At 37.5% G+C, this 26,143-nt stretch overlaps 1 protein-coding gene across 6 annotated transcripts in view; it reads right to left on the reverse strand.

The window, feature by feature from the left end:
• DNM3 (dynamin 3) overlaps positions 1 to 26,143 on the reverse strand; it is a 571,744-nt gene that overhangs the window by 377,736 nt on the left and 167,865 nt on the right. For all 6 annotated transcript variants that reach the window (XM_060133190.1, XM_060133198.1, XM_060133181.1 and 3 more), the window contains exons 5-6: positions 834 to 932; positions 96 to 256 (exon numbers count right to left, since the gene is read on the reverse strand). In XM_060133190.1, the coding sequence (XP_059989173.1) occupies positions 96 to 256; positions 834 to 932 (260 nt within the window). The remainder of the gene's footprint in view (positions 1 to 95; positions 257 to 833; positions 933 to 26,143) is intronic.

Below are 26,143 nucleotides of genomic sequence, written 5' to 3' on the forward strand. Positions count from 1 at the left end.
GTTTAGAAAAAGAGTATAAAAATAAGAAATATGGATTCCAATAGTCATTTACATATTTTATCATTGTTCTTTTTGCTTGGAGAAAACATCTTTACCTGATTAAGGACCTTCTGAAGGTGTGGGGTCCCCATCCGATCAGCAATATGTCTGTAAGCCGGGTGTGAGAGAAAAAATTTCCTTTCTGCCAACGTGGCAGCCTTTATATCCTTCTTCCCATCTATGTCCTTCTGGCTCCTGTTTACCACCCCAATGTAACCTAAAACAAAACACACACCTATGGAGTTGGGACACCTTTGATTTATTCTGGGGAAATTTTAAAGCTCTTGAAGAGGCTGAATAAGAAAAAAAAATTATTTCAGGGCCTGAAGAATAGATCCCTTTACAAAACTCAGTTTGAGATATCAGTATTTAACAACGGCTGGATGACTTGGCTAACGTTGATTTTTTTAGCATTAACTAAGTACTGTCTTTTGTCCTTAAAAGATCTGTGCATTTAAATAGAGTAAATCTCTAAGCAGTTTTGTCATATAGCAGGCAAGTAAATAATTCAGACTTAAACAGTATACATGTATGCAATCTATGATGAATATTTATACCCTCCCTTCAAACACCTTCCTTTTCCTGTTTTCTTATTATTTGAAGGAATAGTTCTCCCTTTGGATAATTTTTAATACATCATTTGGGAACACCATGCCATTCCATAAAATGTTTAACTAATCATCAATCCATTCCTCACAACTGTGGAGGTGTTAAAATCCAGCTTCCCATTGTTTTCCCAGTTGTTTCTCTGCCACATCATCAAAGGAAGTCCTGTACAGGACACAGTACATTACCCCTGCGAAGCGGCAGCAGCTTATTCTCTAGGATATCCCTGGCATCCGTTCCCTCATCCATAAGATCCAGTTTGGTGATGACTCCAATGGTTCTGAGACCTGCATCACAAACAAACCCCACATTACACAATTTGCAGAATACTAACAAGTTTCAGAGACATATATGTCTCAATGCTAATTACAAAGCACTCATATCCTGGTTCTTTCCCTGTTCCTCTCCATCTTAGTTTGTTTTCTAATCCACTACCCCAGTCTGGTGAAGGTCAACGGGTTGAGGCAGAGAGTTGCAAACCACCCATCCATAAGATAACCCTTGATTCAGGAGAGAAAAAAAACAAATAGCTGCTTCACCAAAATACTTTCAAATGTATGAGTTTATTTTTGTACTACGCATACATGGAAATGATACATTTAAATTTTCCTCCCAGGGACTGCACACAATATGGATGTTTTAATTTTTTATGTATCACATTACTAAAAACAAAAAAAATAGGCTACACATGGACCAATGATATGGGTGTGTCATAAACCAAAGCTTATTATTGATCCAGTTCTGAGTACCTGAGGTCAAAAACATAAAAAGAAGAAAACTACGTATAGGATACCATCATCCCCAAAAATAAACTCACAGAAAAGGAAATATGACTTAATAGAAGCCTGAAATAGGAATTCTGAGCCTTGGATTCCAGTCTCAAGGCAAGTCATTTAATTCTCTGGGTCTCAGTTTCCCTTATCTGTAAAATAAAGCATTGGAAGTTATTTAATCTTAAAAAGTACTCCAACCACTAATTTTTTTAAGATGGGGAAACTAAGGCAGAGGGAGATTAAATAACTTTCCCAAGGTCATATAAGAAGTGGATCTGGGCAGTCTGGTTCCAGAGTCCATGCTTTTAACCAATATACTGCTTATCGTGGTAAAAAAAAATTTTTTTTTTAATTTAAAAGGCTTAAACCAAGAAAGTCAAAGAAAATGGGAAAGGAATGCTGAAAATTTTTTAAACTGTAAATCTAGCTGGATGACTGCTAACCAACTTAAAATATCAGAGAAAGAGGAAAACTGCATCCAAGAAAGCCAACAAAAGGAGACGTCCAGAAACTAAATAATTTACATCACAGCATCTCAGTAAGATTCAAGACCTGGGGGACAGAAAGCCCTGAAAACTATGGAGAGTGGTGGTGGCAGCTGAAGCTGAAAATAGAAATACTGGATGGAAGCAGTCAGATTTCCATGGGTAACATAGCTAGGAGCTGCCCTGGTCCATCCTGACAGGACAGTGAAGGTTTACTCTCTGGAAAGACTGAACTAGAAAAAACTCTGAACTCATGGGTACCTGGCCCAGTTTGGATGGATCTGGTATTAAAAGAGGATGATTAAGTAAAATTCTACATAGAGAATGGCAGGGACCCCCCTCCCCAGGCCAGTTCCCTAATTTGACTTCAGGAAAGAGGTGGCTGGCAGACTTTAACCCCCCAAGCAAGAGATTGGAACAATGGTCTGGGGATACTAACCATTCCAAGAGAAAAACGTATATATTGATATTCGAAGGAACAATAATTAAAATAGTCCAATAAATCATTCTGCTGTGAAGTCTATCATTCCATAATTCAAGAACACCCACACAGAACTCCAACCACCTGATAATATTTCACCCTTAAATATCAATGGACAGCCAAGGAGATTCACTAATATGAGACCAAAACAAATAAACATTATAAAGCTGAACTTAAAACAAAGATAATGCAAAATACAGACGAAAACTATTATTTGTATTAATATCCTCAGACAGAAAGGAGAGGTCATAGCATTCATGGGACAAAAATAGAATGCCATAAAAAGGAAACTTTTGAACAAACAAAAATAATTTTCAATAATTAAAGATATGAGGGCTTCCCTGGTGGTGCAGTGGTTGAGAGTCCGCCTGCCGATGCAGGGGACACGGGTTCGTGCCCCGGTCCGGGAAGATCCCACATGCCACGGAGCAGCTAGGCCCGTGAGCCATGGCTGCTGAGCCTGCGCATCCGGAGCCTGTGCTCCGCAACGGGAGAGGCCACAACAGTGAGAGGCCCGCGTAACGCAAAAAATAATAATAATAATAATTAAAAATATGAGAGCAGAAATAATAATGTTGGAATACAAAGTTAGGAACCCCCCCAGAAAACAAAAGAAAAAGAAGTAAATAATAGGAAAGGAAAAACTTTTTTAAAACTAGAGAAATGATTCAGAGATACAACATCTGAATGATTGGCATTCCAATAAGAGAAAGAATGACAAACAGAAACAGTTGGAGATGTGGGGACATACTATTCAATGAGATGTCCTATAAGTGAAAGATGAATTTAGGGATTGAATTAACTCATCACGTGCCCAGCACAATATGAAAAACATACACATACCTACACACACACAATATGGCATATAAGATTTCATAATACTGGGAACATTACAGCATCAGTCTTCCCAGCAGCAAACTGGAAACTAAAAACCCGCAGAGCAATGTTTTCAAAATTCTGAGAGAAAGATAATTTCTAGACTAGAATTCTAAATTACCAATAAATGTGACAGTAGAAAAAGATATTTTCAGACATGCAAAATCTCAAAATATTTTACCTCCCTTTCTCCTTTTTTTGTGTGTGAGGGGAGGGACAATTACTAAAAGATGTGTTCCACCAAACATGGGAACAAACTAACAAAGAAGTAGACAGGAAATCCAGGAAGCAGGGAATCCAATCTAACCAGAAAAAGAAGGAAATTTTTAGGATGATGTAGATCCCGGTTTAAGGCCAGGAGAGCAGTCAGTATCTATTAGAATAAGAGGACAAAGATTACTGAAGAGATATCTTCCCCCACCAAGAAAAGAAAATGAAAGTGATAGGATACTTAAAGCCTAATGCTTTTGAAGGTATTAAGAGATTTAGACTTCTGTAGGAGAGGTTGGGAATGCACTGGTGACAGATACGTAGACTATGCAAACAAACAAAAAAAGAGACAACTATCAACCTCAAAGACAGCAGTATCACTCAAGAAAGGAAATTTAATCATAATTTAACACATGGTTCAGTTGTGAATAATATTTTTAGAATCATAAATATTCATTTAGCAAAATATGATATAGTTATATTAGTAGAATTGGGGAGGTAAGTGTATATATGTGTGTGTAAGTATATGTGGGTATGGGAGGCAGCCAAATCCTTAAATATGGAGGTAAATAACAAAAGAAAGTTAGAAGGGTTGAAAGTAGTATTCTCTGGAAATCAGTAATCCAGAGTCAGGAGGAGTGGGCAAGGGACTAAAAGTTTTTATTAAAAGCCTTAGAGACTGGTTTTTCTGAAGTGATGTACATTTATAACATTAATAAAAATAAGAGTTAAATTTTAAAAGTATTTTCTTCACTACTCCCTATTTCTGAAAAGGCAGAAAAGTCTATGCTTAGTGGTGTCCCAGAAATGGCCAATGAAATTATTTTCTTTTTCACTCTTAGTTATACAAGTAGGCAACTGAAATAATCAACGAATGCCTGCTGGCAGGCTCAAGACCTACGCTGTTAGATCTCAAAAAGACATTGCCTGAAGAGATTCAAAGGCACCATGTTTTTAAAAGCACTTCACTGGAAATATATAGATTCAGATAAAAATAATAATAGAGACCATTTGTTCAGTCCTGATTATGTGCCAGACATAGACCTGAAACAACTCTGAGATAGGTACTATTATTTCTCAATTACACTTTCCTCAAAGTGAGACTTGGAAAGGAAAAATACACTTGCCCAAAGGCTTGCAGGCTGTAGGGTGTAGAAGGCAGGCAACCTAATTCCATTTTTAATCACTATCTTTTTCTGCCTCTCAATTCTTAGCTAGATTCTACAAGTGATTAGCTGTGTTATTTGGCAAGTTATTTACATCATCTGGGCCTTTTTATCTACAGAACTAAAGGTTTAACTAGATGTCTCTTTCAAGTCCAGAATTCTGGGAAGGAGAACAACTTCCAGATTCAGAAGAGGTTATGTAGAGTAGTATGTAAAGTAAAAAGTAATGTAATAAAATTCTTGCCCTCCAACTAAAAGGAAAATTTTAAATAATACATTAAGAGCTAATAAATAATGTGTGATACTTTGTTTCAATTATGTTTCTCTTCAGTAAAGAATAGCCACAATGATGAGTACTGACAAGTCCTGACGAAGACCTAGAAAAAACATACAAGGCACTTCAAAAATCTGATTCTTATATATAGCATAGATCTAAGAGCATTGAGTCAAGGATTGGACTGTTTAGATTCAAGTCCCAACCGTTTCCCTTGTTAGCGCCGAGACATTAGTTTCCTCATCAGGTATAACTACATCAAAAAGGTAATCATCACAGTTTACATTTGATGTCTGGGATAATTATTAATAGCATCCCCTTTAACTCTCAAATGACTTCAAACAGAAGAATAAGTTACATGTTTACTCTAACTCAACAATAAAATGAGGAAATAACAAACCTATGTTTTAAAATTACATAATAGGACTTCTGGTTTCTGGTCCACCACGTAAGGGGCTTGGAAGTTGCCACTGTGTCCTACCTAACAAGTGAACAACTGAAAAATTAACAACACTTCTGAGATTCATCAGAGAACTGAAGCCACAGAGCAAACCACTGTCCCCCAAATTTGGAGAGACAGATAGGTGAATACAGAGAATCACAACTTACTGGAGCAGAAACACAAAAGCAGAAAACTCTGTGGGAACCAGGGCCTAGGCAGAAAAACCTAAACTGCAATTGATGAATTGCTGGAAGCTCAGTGTGGGCAGTCTAAGAGTTAAAAACTCCAGGGGGACCCAGTCATAGAGGGTACCCATACTTTTGTGAGTTTTGCTTCTAGGAGCTCAACCAGGTTCTCACAGTGACTATCTGAGAAAAATCTCCCTGTGCTTCAGAGAGGGGGAGAAAGAAACAACTTGATTTAAAAATGGGTGAAAGATCTGAACAGATATCTCATCAAAGAAGATATACAGGTGGCAAGTATGTACATGAAAAGATGTTCCACATCATACACCATTAAGGAGTTGCAAATTAAAACAACAGTAAGATATCACTGTACACCTATTAGAATGGCCAAAATCCAAAACACTGACAATACCAAATGCAGACAAGAATGGGGAGAATGTTAGCAACTCTCATTCACTGCTGGTGGGAATGTAAAATGGTACAGCCACTTTGGAATATGGTTTGGGAGTTTCTTACAAAACTAAACATAATCTTACCATATGATTCAGTAATTGTACTCTTTCGTATTTACCCAAAGGAGCTGAAAACATGCCCATACAAAAACTTGCATACAGATGTTCATAGCACCTTTACTTATAATTGCCAAACTTCAGAGCAACCAAGATGTCCATCAGTAGGTGAATGGATAAATGAACTGTGATACATCCAGGCAATGGAATATTATTTAGTGCTAAAAAGAAATGAGCAATCAAACCATGAAAAAACATGGAGTAACCTTAAATTCATATTACTAAGTGAAAGAAGACAATCTGAAAAGGCTTTATGGTGTATAATTCCAACAATATGACATTCTGGAAAAGGTAAAACTATGGAGACAATAAAAAGATTAGTGGATGCCAGCAGTTAGTGGAGGCAGGAATGAAAAGGTGGGGCACAGAAGTTCTTAGGGCAGTGAAAACTATTCTGTATGATATTACAATGATGGATACATGTCATTATATATTTGTCCAAACCCATAGAGTGTACACCACCAAGAGTGAACCCTAATGTCAACTCTGAACTTTGAGCATCAATGTAGGTTCATCAATTGCAACAAATGTACCAGTCTAGTGGGCGATATTAATAGTTGGAGAGGTTATGCACGTATGGGGACAGGACATACATGGAAATTGTACCTTCTACTCAGTTTTTCTGTGAATATGTAAAATTGCTCTAAAAACTAAAGTCTATGAATTAAAGACAATTAAATAACATAACACATGTAAAGTATTTGGTACATAAAAACCACTCAATAAATGAAAATTGTGATCTCACCAATTTTGTTTTTCACCACTACTCCCACTCTATTCCAGTCCTAAGCTCCTGTGACACTCAAGTCGTAGCTCTCCATGTGATCATGCATTCTTGCCTCTTCACCTTCACAATGCTATCCCTCTCAGTTTCAAATATCCTTCCCTCTCTTCTTTTTTTTGTTATTTCCTACTCATCCTTCAAAATACTTTATAGGCCTCTCCTGCAGGTCCTTAATCAGGCTCCCACAAGTGTAAGTGTGGAACCTTTTCTCTGTGACTTCAGAGCTCTCTGCATACACTGTAATCATAGTTCTTACATGACACTAGGAATCTGCTTATTTGTCTGTCTCATCCACTAAGCCATGATCTCTTCAAGAATAAGGACAACATCTAATCTACATATTCCAAGCAATTCATATAAGGTGCCAAACACAGAGCGGGAACTCAATAAATGTTTATTTATCAAATGAATAAATGAGTAAAAAGCATGTTTACTTTTCTTAGGTTTAGACAAGAATTGAAATACAAATTCCAAAAAAGAAACATGATACCATTCTACCATGTTACCTAGGTTTGTTGTCAATACAGTGATTTTCCTATAAGAACACTGCCATTTCTTCCATTTATATAGGCAACTGAATTGTAAGCAGTGTGTTGTTTCATCTAATTAAGAAATGGGACAAAACCAAGCCACGAACCACATTAGCAGTTGCCAGAAAGGTAATCTGGAACACTGTGTACACTGAAACGGCAGCAATGAAAAACAAAATCAATGAAGAATTAGTGTAAACATGTATACAGCAAAATTAAAAACAGACTTAGGAAATTAGATGTCCTTCAGTTAATGCATCTTTTTTGTTGTTGTTTTGGGCTTTGGTGGTATTTGAGTTGGGGGTGGTTTGAAGTAAATGCTGTTCTTTCTGTTTGGCAAAGATTATGGAATATTTTACTTCTGAAAGCAATCAGTGATGAATAGGAATAGTTTCATCTTTTTTTCCTATAAGTTTTCCATTAACATTATTTTCTTGTTATTTTCCAACAGTTCTGAATAACACAGTTCTCATTTTCAAAGTCATCAGATAATATTACTGCATGTGATACTAGGTAAAATATTAAGTAAATAATAGAAAACATAAAAATTACTGTTGCTATGGTAACAGAGACTATTTTACTCACCGATTTATACCCAGAATCTAGCGCAGCACTTGAAAGATTTAATATTTGTGGAAGGAAGGGAGAGCAGAAAGAGAGGGCAAAGGGAGACAGGATATAAGAGAGGGAAAGGAAAAAGAATTACTCCAAAGGTAAGAAAATTTAGGTATAGAGTGGTTCTTTCACTGAGAATCTGTACTCCAAAACAGACTAAGGCATGAAGGAACAAAAGAAAAAGAATCCACATACAGTAGTTCCCACCCCCATCTGCAGTTTCACTTTCTATGATTTCATTTACCAGAGATCAACTGTTGTCCAAAAATCTTAACTGAAAAATTCCAGAACTAAACACTTTATAAGTTTTAAATTGAGCACCATTCTGAGTAACTTGATGAAATCTCCCACCATCTTGCCCCATCACCCTGGATGTTAATCATCCCTTTGTCCAGCGTATCTACCCATTAATTACCTAGTAGCCCTCTTGGTTATCAGATCAACTGTCACAGTATCTTCATGCTTGTGTTCAAGTAACCTTTATTTCACTTAATAATGACCCCAAAGCACAAGAGTAGTGATGAGGGCAATTTGGATATGCCAAAGAGAAGCTGTAAAGTGCTTCCTTTAAGTGAAAAGAAACAAGTTCTCAACTCAATAAGGAAAGAAAAAAATCATAAGCTGAGGTTGCAAAGATCAATGGTAAAAATCAATCTTCTATTGAAACTGTGATGGAAAAAGAAATTCCTGCTAGTTTTCCTGTCACACCTTGAATATATATGTATAGGGAAAAAACATAGAATATATAGGGTTTAGTACTTTCCACGGTTTCAGGCATCTCCTGGGGGTCTTGGAACATATACCCATGTATTAGAGGGACTCCTGTATACTTATATCTCCCTGCTTTTTCTCCACCAAAATCCATTTTCTTTCTCCTCCTTGGCACACAGCTTAACTATATTTTCAAATCTCCCTTACAATTGAGTTACAATCTCCCTTATAATCTGCCTGTACTGAGTTCTAACCAGTGGAGGTGGGTGAAGTGATATGTGCTACTTCTAGGCTTGGTCTGTATAACTTCCCACGTATTCTTCTGCCAGCTCTTTCACCTTCTACTTGCTGGATCTAACCATAATAAGTCCCTAAGTCGCTATGGGTGACAAATATAAGTATCTGGGCATCTATGAATGATGTCATAGACAAGAAACATCACACTACCCCACACTACACTGAAAATCAACTCAGCATAGACATTTCTACTGTTTGCACCACTACATGTTTCAGTCTATTTATTACTGTATATCAGTACAAACAATGGTACTCTGAAGACGAGAGCTGCCATAATGAAAACTTGGCTTAGCAAGATTAGGTAGCAAGGGAACAAGTATTGCAACATGGAAAGATGAAGATTCATGTTATACAGTAGCTGTGTATTTTGTAAACCTGCCGCATGTGATAAGTTGTAAGGCAGACTAAGTGCCTACTGAAAGGAGAAGCTATTGAAAAGGGCCTGGATGTTAATTTGTCTTGATTGTTCCTTGCTGCTTAAAGCAAGGTATTTAAGAAAGAAATGAGTTCACAAATTTATTATTTTGCAAGCAGAAAAAGAAAGGATTAGAGAGAAGCTAGAAATCTGGGTCTTTTAATGGTTGAAAAAGCCAACTGTTCTTGTAACTCAAATAAGAAAATAGACTGAAAAGGCTCTGAGCAGCGAACGTCCACTAAGAATTTCAGTTAAGCAAAGGAGCTCAGTAATTTCTCTTTCTAGCTTAAAAGCGTAATAGGGTTCAGACACACATTTCTGCTATAAACTAGAAAACTGATAAAATATATAAAACAATAGTTTTCAGACATGAAATAATAGGTTGTACAGGACTATGATGCTTGAAAGAAGAGAAACAACAAAATAAGTCATACAATTATTCAACTACTACTTGGAGGCAATTTCTGGACAACAACGCAAGGAGGAAAAATCCAAAGAGATTCCAGCAGTCCTGCTTAGTTGAAGGGACATAGATTGGATTTCAAGGAGGCCAAGGCTGCTAGAATTTACAGGATCCTGTGCCAGATAAAAGGGAGCTATGAATAGAAAGAGCTCTACAAATGTGCATAGGGGTCTCCCCCAGTCTTTGAATGCATGCATGCCTAAGGTAAAACTCCACAAGGCTAGGCAAAAAACAACTTCCAGGGAGCGCTAAACCAAACAATTCCCAGAGCTCACATAGGGCTGGGAATCATTAAGTCCCACCAGCCAAAGGGGAGAAACCTGTTGAATTAAAGATACCAAAAGGATCGAACCTCAGTAAAGGTTACTGTAGACCCACCCTTTAAAGAAACATAAAAAGGCCCTCTCCACTATGTGAGAGAACACAGCAAGGTGGCCATCTGAACGCCAGGAAGAAAGCTTTTAGCAGAAACCAACCCTGATGGCCCACTGACTGGGGACTTGCAGCCTCCAGAACTGACCCCTTCCAGGAGGCCACATTACAGTGGATCATCCTGTCTCCTTGGGTTCTCTTGGCTATGACAGTTTCTCAGGCTTTCCTTATTTTTCAAGACCTTGATAGTTTGGAGGAGGACTGGTAAATAGCTAACTGGGGTGGGGGCGGGTGGTACCTTCAAGATGGTAGAGGAGTAAGACATGGAGATCACCCTCCTGCCCACAAATTCATCAAAAATACATCTACAGGGAAGAGATATGGGAACATATGTATATGTATAACTGATTCACTTTGTTATAAAGCAGAAACTAACACACCATTGTAAAGCAATTATACTCCAATAAAGATGTTAAAAAAAAAAAACATCTACATGCAGAACAACTACTGAATGCTGACAGAAGACCTCAGACCTCCTAAAAGCTAAGAAACTCCCCACATACCTGGGTAAGGCAAAAGAAAAAAGGAAAACCAGAGACAAAAGAATAGGGACAGGATCTGCACCTCTGGAAGGGAGCTGTGAAGGAGGAAAAGTTTCCACACACTAGGAAGCCCCTTCACTGGCGGAGACAGGGAGTGGTGGGGGGAAGCTTCAGGGCCATGAAGGAGAGCACAGCAACAGGTGTGCGGAGGGCAGGGCGAAGAGATTCCGGCACAGAGGATCGGTGCGGACCAGCACTCACCAGCCTGAGAGGTTTGTCTGCTCATCCACTGGAGCGGGTGGGGTCTGGGAGTTGAGGCTTGGGCTTGGGAGTTCAGATGCCAGGGAGAGGACTAAGGTTGGCTGTGTGAACACAGCCTGAAGGGGGCTAGTGTGCCACAGCTGGCCGGGAGGGAGTCCGGGAAAAAGTCTGGAATTGCCTAAAAGTCAAGAGACCATTGTTTCGGGGTGCGCAAGGAGAGGGGATTCAGAGCACCACCTAAACGAACTTCAGAGATGGGTACAAGTGATGGCTACCAGGGCAGACACCAGAGACAGGCATGAAATGCTAAGGCTGCTACTGCCGCCACCAAGAAGCCTGTGTGCGAGCACAGGTCACTATCCACACCTCCCTTCCCGGGAGCCTGTGCAACCCGCCAGTGCCAGGGTCCCGTGATCCAGGGAAAACTTCCCCGGGAGAACACACAGTGCACCTCAGGCTGCTGCAACGTCACGATGGCCTCTGCCGTGACAGGCTTGCCCCGCACTCCGTACCCCTACCTCCCCCCGGCCTGAGTGAGCCAGAGCCCCCCAGTCAGCTGCTACTTTAACCCCGTCCTGTCTGAGCGAAGAACAGATGCTCTCAGGCAACCTACACACAGAGGTGGGGCCAAATCCAAAGCTGAACCCCGGGAGCTATGCGAACAAAGAAGAGAAAGAGAAATCTCTCCCAGCAGCTTCGGGAGCAGGGGATTAAATCTCCACAATCCACTTGATGTACCCTGCATCTCTGGAATACCTGAATAGACAACAAATCATCCCAAAATTTAGGTGGTGGACTTTGGAAGCAACTGTAGACTTGGGGTTTGCTTTCTTCACCTAATTTGTTTCTGGTTTTATGTTTATCTTACTTTAATATTTAGAGTTTATTACCACTTGTCAATTTGTTTATTGATTTGGTTGCTCTCTTCCTTTTTTTATATATAGATAAATATATTATTTTCCTTTCTCTCTTTTTGTGAGTGTGTATGTGTATGCTTCTTTGTGTGATTTTGTCTGTATAGCTGTGCTTTTACCATTTGTCCTAGGGTTCGGTCTCTCCATTTTTTTTTTTTTTGGTACAGTTTTTAGCACTTGTTATGATTGGTGGATTTGTTTTTTGGTTTGCTTGCTCTCTTCTTTCTTTCTATTTTTTATTACTTTTTAAATTTTTTTAATTATTAATAATATTATTTATTTTAGTAACTTTTTAATTTTATTTTTTCCTTTCTTTCATTCTTTCATTTTCACCCTTTTCTTCTGAGCCATGTGGCTGACAGGGTCTTGGTGCTCTGGCTGGTGTCAGGCCTGAGCTTCTGAGGTGGGAGAGCTGACCTCAGGACATTGGACCACCAGAGGCCTCCCAGCCCCACATAATATCAGACAACAAAAGCTCTCCCAGAGGTCTCCATCTCAACACTAAGACCCAGCTCCACTCAATGACCAGCAAGCTACAGTGCTGAACACCCTATGCCAAACAACTAGCAAGAAAGGAACACAACTCCACCCATCAGCAGAGAGGCTGCCTAAAATCATAATAAGGTCACAGACACCACAAAACCAGAGGTGGTCCTGCCCACCAGAAAGACAAGATCCAGCTTCACCCACCAGAACACAGGCACCAGTCCCCTCTACCAGGAAGCCTACATAACCCAATGAACTAAACTTACCCACTGGGGGCAGACACCAAAACTAACGGGAACTACGAACCTGCAGCGTGTGAAAAGGAGACCCCAAACACAGTAAGTTAAGCAAAATGAGAAGAAAGAAACACACAGCAGGTGAAGGAGCAATGTAAAGACCCACCAGACCAAACAAATGAAGAAGAAACAGGCAGTCTACCTGAAAAAGAATTCAGAGTAATTATAGTAAAGATGATCCAAAATCTTAGAATGGAGAAAATACAAGAAACGTTTAACAAAGACCTAGAACAACTAAAGAGCAAAAAAACAATGATGAAGACAATAAATGAAATTAAAAAGTCTCTAGAAGGAATCAATAGCAGAATAACTGAGGCAGAAGAACGGATAAGTGACCTAGAAGATAAAATAGTGGAAATAACTACCACAGAGAAGAATAAAGAAAAAAGAATGAAAAGAATTGAGGACAGTCTCAGAGACCTCTGGAACAACATTAAACACATCAACATTCAAACTACAGGGGTTCCAGAAAAAGAAGAGAGAAGAAAGGGACTGAGAAAATATCTGAAGAGACTATAGTTGAAAACTTCCCTAATATGGGAAAGGAAATAGTTAATCAAGTCCAGAAAGCACAGGGGGTCCCATACAGGATAAATCCAAGGAGAAACATGCTGAGACACATATTAATCAAACTATCAAAAATTAAATACAATGAAAAAATATTAAAAGTAGCAAAGGAAAGGCAACAAATAACATACAAGGGAATCCCCATAAGGTTAACAGCTGATCTTTCAGCAGAAACTCTGCAAGCCAGAAGGGAGTGGCAGGACATATTTAAAGTGATGAAAGGGAAAAAGCTACACCCAATATTACTCTACCCAGCAAGGACGTCATTCAGATTCGGCAGAGAAATTAAAACCTTTACAAACCAGCAAAAGCTAAGAGAATTCAGCACACCAAACCAGCTCTACAACAAATGCTGAAGGAACTTATCTAGGCAGGAAACACAAGAGAAGGAAAAGACCTACAATAAAAAACCCAAAACAATTACGAAAATGGTAATAGGAACATACATATCGATACCTACGTTATATGTTAATGGATTAAACGCTCCACCCAAAAGACATAGACTGGCTGAATGGATACAAAAACAAGACCCATATATATGCTTTCTCCAAGAGATCCACTTCAGACCTAGGGACACAAACAGACTGAAAGTGAGGGGATGGAAAAAGGTATTCCATGCGAATGGAAATCAAAAGAAAGCTGGAGTCGAAATTCTCATATCACAGAAAATAGACTTTAAAATAAAGGCTATTACACAAGACAAAGAAGGACACTACATAATGACCAAGGGAGCAATCCAAGAAGAAGATATAACAACTGCAAATATTTATACACCCAACATAGGAGCACCTCATTAAATAAGACAAATGTTAACAGCCATAAAAGGGGAAATCGAAAGTAACACAACAATAGTAGGGAACTTTAACAGCACAATTTCACCAATGACAGATCATCCAAAATGAAAATAAATAAGGAAACAGAAGCTTTAAATGACACATTAAACAATAAACAAGATGGACTTAATTGATATTTATAGGACATTCCATCCCAGAACAACAGAATACACTTTCTTCTAAAGTCCTCATGGAACATTCTCTAGGAGAGATCATATCTTGGGTCACAAATCAAGCCTTGATAAATTTAATAATATTGATATCGTATCAAGTATCTTTTCCGACCACAATGCTATGAGACTAGATAATGAATCAAAGGAAAAAAATCTGTAAAAAATACAAACACATGGAGGCTAAACAATACGCTATTAAATAACCAAGAGATCACTAAAGAAATCAAAGAGGAAATCAAAAAATACCTAGAAACAAATGACAATGAACACACGATGACCCAAAACCTATGGGATGGAGCAAAAGCAGTTCTAAGAGGGAAGTATATAGCAATACAATCCTACCTCAAGAAACAAGAAACATCTCAAATAAACACCATAACCTTACACCTAATGCAATTAGAGAAAGAAGAACAAAAAACAACCCAAAGTTAGCAGAAGGAAAGAAATCATAAAATTAGATCAGAAATAAATGAAAAAGAGATGAAAAAAACGATAGCAAAAGCCGGTTCTTTGAGAAGATAAACAAAATTGATAAAACTGTTAGCCAGACTCATGAAGAAAAAAGGGAGAAGACTCAAATCAATAGAATTAGAAATGAAAAAGGAGAAGTAACAACTGAAACAGCAAAACTACAAAGGATCATGAGAGATCACTACAAGCAATATATGACAATAAAATGGACAACCTGGAAGAAATGGACAAATTCTTAGAAAAGCACAACCTTCCGAGACTGAACCAGGAAGGAACAGAAAATATAAACAGGCCAATCACAAGCACTTAAGTTGAAACTGTGATTAAAAATCTTCCAACAAACAAAAGTCCAGGACCAGATGGCTTCACAGGAGAATTCTAGCAAACATTAACGGAAGAGCTAACACCTATCCTTCTCAAACTCTTCCAAACTATAGCAGAGGGAGGAACCCACCCAAACTCATTCTACGAGGCCACCATCACACTGATTCCAAAACCAGATAAAGATGTCACAAAGAAAGAAAACTACAGCCCAATATCACTAATGAATATAAATGTAAAAATCCTCAACAAAATACTGGCAAACAGAATCTAACAGCACATTAAAAGGATTATACACCATGATGAAGGGGGGATTATCCCAGGAATGCAAGGATTCTTCAATATATGCAAATCAATCAATGTGATACACCATATTAACAAATTGAAGGAGAAAAACCATATGATGATCTCAATAGATGCAGAAAAAGCTTTCGACAAAATTCAGCACCAATTTATCATAAAAACCCTCCAGAAAGTAGGCATAGAGGGAACTTTCCTCAACATAATAAAGGCCATATATGACAAACCCACAGCCAACATCATCCTCAATGGTGAAAAACTGGAACCATTTTCTCTAAGATCAGGAGCAAGACAAGGTTGTCCACTCTCACCACTATTTTCAACATACTTTGGAAGTTTTAGCCACAGCAATCAGAGAAGAAAAAGAAATAAAAGGAATCCAAATCAGAAAAGAAGAAGTAAGGCCATCATTGTCTGCAGATGACATGATACTATACATAGAGAATCCTAAAGATGCCACCAGAAAACTACTAGAGCTAATCAATGAATTTGGTAAAGTTGCAGGATACAAAATTAATGCACAGAAATCTCTTGCATTCCTATACACTAATGATGAAAAATCTGAAAGAGAAATTAAGGAAACACTCTCATTTACCATTGCAACAAAAAGAATAAAATGCCTAGGAATAAACCTACTTAGGGAGACAAAAGACGTGTATGCAGAAAACTATAAGACACTGATGAAAAAAATTAAAGATGATACAAACAGATGGAGAGATATACCATGTTCTTGTATTGGAAGAATCAACATTGTAAAAATGACTATACTACCCAAAGCAATCTACAGATTCAGTGCAATCCCTATCAAATTACCAATGACATTTTTTATAGAACTAGAACAAAAAAATCTTAAAATTTGTATGGAGACACAAAAGACCTCGAATAGCCAAAGCAGTCTTGAGGGAAAAAAAAACGGAGCTGGAGGAATCAGACTCCCTGACTTCAGACTATACTATAAAGCTACAGTAATCTAGACAATATGGTACTGGCACAAAAACAGAAACATAGATCATGGAACAAGATAGAAAGCCCAGAGATAAACCCACACACCTATGGCCAACTAATCTATAACAAAGGAGGCAAAGATATACAGTGGAGAAAAGACAGTCTCTTCAATAAGTGGTGCTGGGAAAACTGGACAGCTACATGGAAAAGAATGAAATTAGAACACTCCCTAACACCACACCCAAAAATAAACTGAAAATGGATTTGAGACCTAAATATAAGACCAGACACTATAAAACTCTTAAAGGAAAACATAGGAAGAACACTCTTCGACATAAATCACAGCAAGATCTTTTTGATCCACCTCCTAGAGTAACAGAAATAAAAATAAACAAATGGGGCCTAATGAAACTTCAAAGCTTTTGCACAGCAAAGAAAACCATAAACAAGACCAAGAGACAACCCTCGGAATGGGAGAAAATATTTGCAAACGAAGCAACTGACAAAGGATTAATCTCCAAAATATACAAGAAGCTCATGCAGCTCAATATCAAAAAAGCAAACAACCCAGTCCAAAAATGGGCACAAGACCTAAATAGACATTTCTCCAAAGAAGACACACAGATGGCCAAGAAGCACATGAAAAGCTGCTCAACATCACTAGTTATTAGAGAAATGCAAATCAAAACTACAATGAGGTAACACCAGTTAGAATGGGCATCATCAGAAAATCTACAAACAACAAATGCTGGAGAGGGTGTGGAGAAAAGGGAACCCTCTTGCACTGTTGGTGGGAACGTAAATGGATACAGCCACTATGGAGAACAGTATGGAGGTTCCTTAAAAATCTAAAAATAGGATTACCATATGACCCAGCAATCCCACTACTGGGCATATACCCAGAGAAAACCATAATTCAAAAAGACACATGCACCCCAATGTTCATTGCAGCACTATTTACAATAGCCAGGTCATGGAAGCAACCTAAATGCCCATCGACAGATGAATGGACAAAGAAGATGTGGTACATATATACAATAGAATATTATTCAGCCATAAAAAGGAACAAAACTGGGTTATTTGTTGAGACGTGGGAGGATCTAGAGACTGTCATACAGAGTGAAGTAAGTCAGAAAGAGAAAAACAAATATCGTATATTAACGCATATATGTGGAAACTAGAAATATGGTACCGATGAACCGGTTTGCAGGGCAGAAATTGAGACACAGATGTAGAGAACAAACGTATGGACACCAAGCAGGGAAAACTGCGGTGGGGTGGGGATGGTGTTGTGCTGAATTGGGCGATTGGGATTGACATGTATACACTGATGTGCATAAAACTGATGACTAATAAGAACATGCTGTATAAAAAAATAAAATAAAATTCAAAATTTTTTTAAAAAAAGGAAAATGATCCAGCTACATTTTTTAGATTTATATTAGTTGTGACTTTATAATGTAATAGAATATTGAGATATTTTACAATTAGCTTGCTTTTGAATGTTACTTATGTATGTAAGTGCTTCGTGTATTTGATTTTGTCCTAGTTTTACTATTTTTGTATTGCATCTTTTCCTACTGGGTCAAAAGTTAATTGGTGCCTCAGTTAACACCATTTGGGTTAAGCTTTTCTGAATAGTAATAAAAATTTTAAGAGAACCAAAAATCTGAAACTACAAAACTTCTAGAAGAAAACATAGGACAAAAATCTTTGCACACTTGGATTAGGCAAAGATTTCTTAGAGAGGATAAAAAAATGTGGATCATATTCTAAAAATTAAAATTATACACCATCAAAATTAAAACTTGTTTTTAAAATATATAGAAAGGATATAGACTGAGCGAATATATTTGCATTACATAATAAAATCTGCATCAGCATTTTTCTTAAGCTTCAGAACTTAATACTAAGAAGACAGTTTAAAATAGGCAGACACTTCACAAAAGAAAATTTACAAATGACCTATTAGGACATGAAATGATGCCAAGCACCATGAGTCGTAAGGGAAATGCAAATCAATACCACTACACAGACATTACAATGACTACAATTAAAATAGAACTAATAATACCAAGTGCTGGTGAGCATGTGGAGCAACTGAAGCACTCACATATTGCTGCTGGGAATAAAATTTGTAGTGGTTTCTTAAAAATATTAAACATACACTTACCCAGCAATTCCGCTTTTTTTTTAATTGAAGTATAATTGATTTACAATTTGTGTTAATTTCTGCTGTACAGCAAAGTGATTCAGTTATATATATGTATACATTCCTTTTTAATATTCTTTTCCATTATGGTTATCAAAGGACATTGAATACAGTTCCCTGTGCTATGCAGTAGGACCTTGTTGTTTATCCATTCTATATATAATAGCTTAGATCTGCTAACCCCAACCTCCCACTCCACCCCTCCCTCAACCCCGTCCCCCTTGGCAACAAGTCTGTTATGTCTGTGAGTCTGTTTCTGTTTCGTAGATAGGTTCATTTGCGTCATATTTTAGATTCCACATATAAGTGATATCATATGGTATTTGTCTTTCTCTGACTTCCTTCACTTAGTATGATAATCTCTAGGTCCATCCATGTTGCTGTAAATGGCATTATTTCATTCTTTTTATGGCTCAGTAGTATTCCATTGCATATATATACCACGTCTTCTTTATGCATTCAGCTGTCGATGGACATGTAGGTTGTTTCCATGTCTTGGCTATTGTGAATAGTCCAGCAATTCCACTCTTATTTTCCCAAGTGAAATGAAAACATATAAAACTTGTACATAAATGTTTATGGCAGCTTTACCTGTTTATTTGTTATCACCCAAAACTGGAGAAAACTAAAGTTCCATCAACAGGTAAATGAATCAACAAAATGTGGCATAGCCACACAGTGAAATACTATTCCCCAATTTAAAAGAATGAACTAAAACATGCAGCAGCATGGATGAATCTCAAAAACATTATGCTGAGCAGAAGTACCCAGGCACCAAGAGTACTTACTGGATGATTCCATTTTATATAGAACTCTAAAGGCAAATCTAACAGATTGCAACAAAAAGCAGATCAGTGGTTTCCTGGCACCAGGACTAGGGGACCAGGGTGGGACTGACTAGAAAGGAACACAAGGGAACTTTTATAGGTGATGGAAATGTTCTTTATCTTGGTTGTAATGGTAGTTGCATGAGTGTATATGTTCATCAAAACTCATCAGACTTTACACTTAAAATACATACCTCCCTACCCAAGCCAATAGTCTCAGGTAGCCTGAAGATAACCGTAATAAGTTGAAAGAGAGAGAAGACGGGTGGGGAAAGAGTATTGGTGGCAAGGAAACAAAAGAACAGATTTAAGATCTTTTAAGATCTATGCCTAGGAAAAAGCTTTTGGTGTAGTTGTTTGTACCTGGAATTAACTAGAAGCAGATAGTTAAGGCTTAATGAGTTTTTTAAGAAATTGTATTCCCAAAGAAACAAAAAGCCTGCCCTGAAAAAGCCTTTCATAGTTTGAGTCTTAAAACCTTTATGACCCCAAGATTTTACAAGTAGACAACAGGCTGTGAAAGCTATGCATCTCCAGAGAAGGTTATAATCCCTCATTTCCACTTCAGATATGTCTTAGAGGATAATGGACAAGGAAGAAACTCCCAGAAGGTGGAGCCCTGGACAGCAGACAAGGAAGTTCCTCCCCAAAAGTACACTTAGGATTTAATCAATAAACTTCTTTCACTGCCAGGCTAGGAAGTCTTCACAATGCCTGCCCAGTAGGACTCCATCATTGCTGTAGACCTGGGACTGTTATATATTTCCCACTCTTACCTTTCTCATACAGGGGTTTTAACTGCAGACAGTAACTAATAATGCTCCACTCATAGCCCTCAGCAAACTATTTGAAATCCTGAACAGATAGCTCAGACTGCTGACTACAAAATGGTCTGGTTCAGAACACCATCCAGGGACTCTGTTGGCAATAGCGTGGAAACACTTTTAACTGAAGTTGCAGTTGGTTAACTTGGAACTGGCTGATAGCACCAGATCTCTTTTAATGTCATCCTTCACTCCCAAATCAAATCCAAGCTTCTCGGGTCATCTGTCCTTCATCTGAACAGGAATTTCTCCTACAGCAAAAGTTTCTATTAAGTCCATCAGCTCCACTGGGACCTACTAAATAGGGAACATGATTTTCATTATATAGATCACTATAGGCACCATCACCAGAAACTGTGTTTCACACACACACACACCATGCACACAACTGTATAGGTAACCCAACTGGCTCTGGCTTTGTGCATCATCATGGGTTATAAAGGTGACAACACATGAATGTGTAAGGGGCATTAGACAAATGATAATGTTGGCAACCCTAAGAAGAGACAAGCAAGAAGGAAGTAGAAAGCAAGGGTTAACTTTGCTGAGTAAGACTTTGGTTTAACAGATATAAACTTCATGAAAATACAGCAACTATTGGCTTTTATCACAGAAATTCCTGCAGGAAAAATAACTTTGTTAAGTCTGAAACTCAACAGCCACAAACCTACTTTCTAACCAACGAAGTATGTTAATTTTATGTAGTACTTTTACAGGGCTTATTAAGTGCCAGGCACTTTTCTAAATACTATGTGGATATTAACTCATTTAATTTCATAACAATCTTATAAGGAAGGTAGTATTATTATCCCCATTTTACAGATGAGGAAACTGAGGTATATAAAGATTAAGAAATTTGCCCAAGATCACACAGCTAGTAAGTGGTAGAGCCAGGATTCAAGCCCAGGAAGTTTGGCTCCAGAGTTTGTGCTATTAACCACTAGGCTGTACTGTTTTAAAATGTAATTTTTATATGTCTTATGCTTTTATTAGTGTACTTTCTTTATTAAGGCAACATTTCTTAAGAATGTTTCCTGGTTATTTCAGCAGAACAGCTTGTACTTTCATTTCGACATGCTTCCCACTTCCTCCCTTTGCTGCCTTTCTGCCAATCCTTTGCACTATGCCACCTGGAACTGTCTTTATTGTCACCATATTACTCCAACACACTCATGCTCTGGTCTAAACAATAGCTCTCACCTCCTTGCCTTCATCTAGTTCTTTCCTTCATGCCCCTCTGGTGGAAGAAAAGAGAATGAAGGTTAATGTTCTTACTCCTCAGTTCTGTTCCAAACCAAAATCTTCCACCTTCATATAAAATATTGCTTTGGAGGCTTACACCATCTGGTTATAGCACCCTCTGTTCCTCCTTGTTGCCGTCATCTACCAAATGCCCAAACACCCATCTTCAACACTCAGACACAAACACACACACACACAGACACACACCCTCTTTATTGCAGGTTTCAGCATCAGGGTCTTCTTCACCACCCTTAGTTCCACCATTATACCGGCAGCATCAATGTATGTGAGGACGATGTATTCATTTCTCTTCATGTATTTAGTTTCTTGAAAATTCAATGATTTTCACCTGCATGTCATTTTAGCAATTTCCTCCCATGACCACATCCTGGACATTTATTATCTGGACTTGTTTCAACTGTTAATTATAAACTCTAATATTCTAGTCTCTAACCACAAACTCCTATTCTTACAATTTTTTTACTCACCTACTATGAATAATGCATTGATATTCTTCAGTCTTATCTGGAACCTCATCCCTGAACCATCCCATTTTCCCCAAAACTTATGGGTCCTTTTTGGCTTCCCTTTCTTCCCTTCCTCCAAGGATTTCACAGTTCATCTTTCTAACTATTATTTTTCCAATATCTTCAACTCTTTTGCCTTCCATCCAATGGATCCCGCAGAATTCTGACCCAAAAGCAATCCAAGTATTTGCCTCTCAAAATCCTTTGCTGCTGAGTGTTCCTGGGAATCATAAAATCCTGAAGCCTTGGTGCAGATGGCTCTGGCCTCAGTGGAGTCCTTTAATGTTGCCCACTTTCTCCTTCTCTCTTTCCCCACAGTGGCTGTCCAAAATACCTTTCTCCTCAAACATCTTACACAACTCCCTTTTCTCCTATTCTCCTTACTGTCCCACCACCACCACCACCCTGACTCCCAGTTCCTTCTCAGCCTATAGCCTTGCTTCTTACTTAAGAGAAAAAAACCTAAGTCAATAGGCAATAAATTCTTCAAATGCTTATCCAGATATCTACAGATGAACCTCTATCTGCATGTACTAAATTTCTTACTTCATTCTTGTCTCAGTGGAAGAAATAATTCTCCTTCTATTCAAGGATTATAACAAGCACTCAAGAAATGTTAGACGAAGAACAGAGAGAAGAGAAAGCAAAGGAAGATAGAGCTGGAGGGAAGGAGAGAGAGATTCTGAAAGCCATGGAAAATGAGGGTCTTATAGAAATTTAGAAGAGTTTTGTTTTAATGATATTTTTATTTATACTGTCAATGAAATAAATATATAGATCTGGTTTGGACAGATATTCTGGAGATGGATTATAGAATATGTTTCTATCTACGTTAACGGGAATGTTAGAAGCTTATGGTCATATCAGAATTCAGGAGTAAGTTTTAATTGCATAGGTAACTATTACTTGTATTTTAAATATCTTTGAATTTTGAAACAAGAAACACATGAGAATACAATTATTCTATAATGCTAAAGTCACTTTAATTAAACACTTCCACTTTGAATAGCAATGCAACACATACATATATCAATATAAACAGAAGTCTTAAGAAAGATTCAGATCAGTAATATGCAATTTAGGGAACAAGAGAATATGTCTTATTTCTTTCTTATATATATATTTTTAGTCTTTCTAATAAATAGTGTTTCTTTTTCACATTTAAATTTCTACATTCAAATGCCACAAAAGGAAATTTTAGACTTGTTCAAGCAACGTCTTTACAGTGACCCCCAGTGGCAAAAGGAATGAACGTGTCAGTTTTAGTAATCCACATCTTAGTGGCCTTTCGTACTGATACAATCTTGATGACAATAACAAGTTCCATTTTAATAGAACATTCACTGTTACCAACGTCTTCATGTTTTTCTCTTTTATTCCTGTTTTTTAAAAGAATTAAATTTATTTATTTATTTATATCCTTATTCAAATTCTAAATCTATTCTCTTTCTTTCACGGTGAATTTCATAATCAAGGTTATTTTATTTTTCCCAACAAAAATAGCATATCAAGAAGTACACACTTTTGTAAAAAATCTTTTTAAAGCCTATTAAGATGAAATTTTTTTGTTGTCATGTTTCCAATTCTAAGATTCAACATACTTTTTATGACATACATAAATCTAGATGTGATTTATATATGACATATAAATCTAGATATAATCTTAAATATAATTCTAAGACAACATACTTTTTAAAGCTCAAATGGAAGTTCTTCTCTACACTTAGGCAAGCCTATTTATCAATCTTCAGACGAACTACTCTCTTTGCAAAGAGGCTGATTTCTAACATAAGATTTAACAAACTTATTCGAATTGTATACACATGAAACTCTTGAAATTCAAGTACAAATGTAAAATAGCAATATGAATTTGAAATATGCATCTGTAATTCTCAGGCTTCAGAGTATAATATTATGATGATATATTCCATACACCTCCTATCAAAGTTCTGATCACACAGGATTGTAAGGTCATGTATATCTGTGGTCCCTGCTTTCTTTAGAGCAGATATCTAATGTATTCCTTGTTCAAGCTTAGTACATAGTAATGTTTAATTTAAAAGAATGATTGATTAAACAGAAAGAATGTAAAACAACTTTTTCAAAGACCAGAAATATTTTGGTTTTAGCCTTTGTTCCTAGCATTTCCTCCATTTGAAAAAAAAAACAAACTAATTGATTTTAAGAGTCGCACTCATGCTAAATATAAGCTCAAAAATATATCCCTTAAGAATTCAAAACATGCCTTGTATGAGTTAACACACTAGGTTATTTCTTCTTAAAGAATCAGATAGCTTCACAAATATTAATTGATTCAATTAATATCCGGTAGGGTTTGCACTCTTGATTTAATTACTTAATATCTACAGTCGACCCTCCATATCTGCTGATGCAAAACCTGCAGGTGAGGAGGGTGAACTGTATTCATTGCATTATGCCATTTTATATAAGGAACTTGAACATCCATGGATTTTGGTATCTGCAGGGCCTCTTGGAATCAATCCCCCAGGGGCACTGAGGAACAACTGTATTAATTGTTTTTAATATGGTCAACTATTTAAGCTAAGAATTTCAAGGTAAAACGAGAATCCAATTAGGAAAAAAGAATAGCTGCAGAGAAAGAGACACTGACTGGAAAATAGGTTTTCTCCATGGATTGCTCTTACATTTGCATTTTATAAACATATTCATCATATTCTGAATGCTGACTTAACGCCTGGATGCTTGAAGCTTCTGTTTAACCTAACAGCACCTCCAGCACCTCCATGACCAGATAGAAAAGTAAGGTGCTTTGGCAACTGCTAAGTGCTGCCAAAGGGCAATGAGTATCAGCTTACATCACCTATGAACTAACTTTTTCCAGATTGAATACGGAGACTTGTGGAAAGGCAAAACCTTGAGGAGGTAGGTTGGACACACCTCCACAAAACAAATAAGGAAGTCTGCCTCCAGCCTCCTGGTAAATTCTCACCAATTCACAAATTTCATCTCAAGAGAAAATGGTGCCCTCTTTCCCAACCAGAGGTCTAACATTCCTCTTGGAGTGTTTTTTATACTTCCGGAAGACCTCTGGTCATGCTAGATTTAGAAATGAAATTTGTTTGCTGTGAAATAAATCACCATGAAAGGAATTTCCAGACACATTTGCCTCCCTAGTGAGGCCTTTAAACACCCCTCTATTGTAGACAACAAGCTTGATGGGTAATGCTAAAAAACTGCTGTGCCTAGAAGATAAAAGGCACAATGAGAGTCTTCATGGGTAATGAACTCATGCTCAAGTAATAAATCAGTACCACTGCTGGGACTGACTCTTCTGCTTTTATACAGAAAATGTGAGTGCCTCTTTAGGATGAACTGCTCAGCGAGGGTATAACAGTATCTATAAAACACAAAGATACTAGTGTCACTTCTAGTCATGTTGAACAGCAGTGTAAACATGGCGTCTTTATTATATGACCATTAGAACCTATCAAGATAGGTGGATATTACACCAACATAAATAAACTCAATATGTTGAAAGCTATCTCTCCACCAATCAGTCTAACCAGCTAACCTCATCTGTATCCATATCCTCTGCCTTTTGTACTCTTAAAATGGAGAACAATCTAATTCTCTTCTATCTATGGCAAGGACTCCCACAGGTGCCCCATGTAACATTCCCACTCCCCTTAATCAAGGATTTTTCTCATATATTTATCCTGTCTTTATCCTGCTTCTCCTATATTTATACCATCTCTATTCTTCTTTAACAATTTTCTCTCTCTTCTGGTCCATTCTCATCAACACACAAACATGGTATGAATATTGCCCATCCTTCAAAAACGTTCTCTGATCTTACACAACTAGTGTCCCATTTTTCTGCTTCCCTCTATTGTGAATCCTGAGAAAGCTGTCTGTATTCTGTCTCCACTTCCTCACATCCAAGTCTCCTTTGAACCTTCTCCTAGGAGACTTTCCTACCAAACCCTTCTTATCAAGGTCAGCAATGACTTTCATGTACCAAATCCAAAGGTCAATTCTCTACCCTCATCTCCATTACATGAAAATATAAAAGTCTGGTTTAGATACAAAAGTTGAAAGTAATGATGACTTAGAGTTCAAGGCTGCTT

This window comes from Lagenorhynchus albirostris, chromosome 2 (assembly GCF_949774975.1).
Source record: "Lagenorhynchus albirostris chromosome 2, mLagAlb1.1, whole genome shotgun sequence".
Taxonomy (NCBI): Eukaryota; Metazoa; Chordata; class Mammalia; order Artiodactyla; family Delphinidae; genus Lagenorhynchus; species Lagenorhynchus albirostris.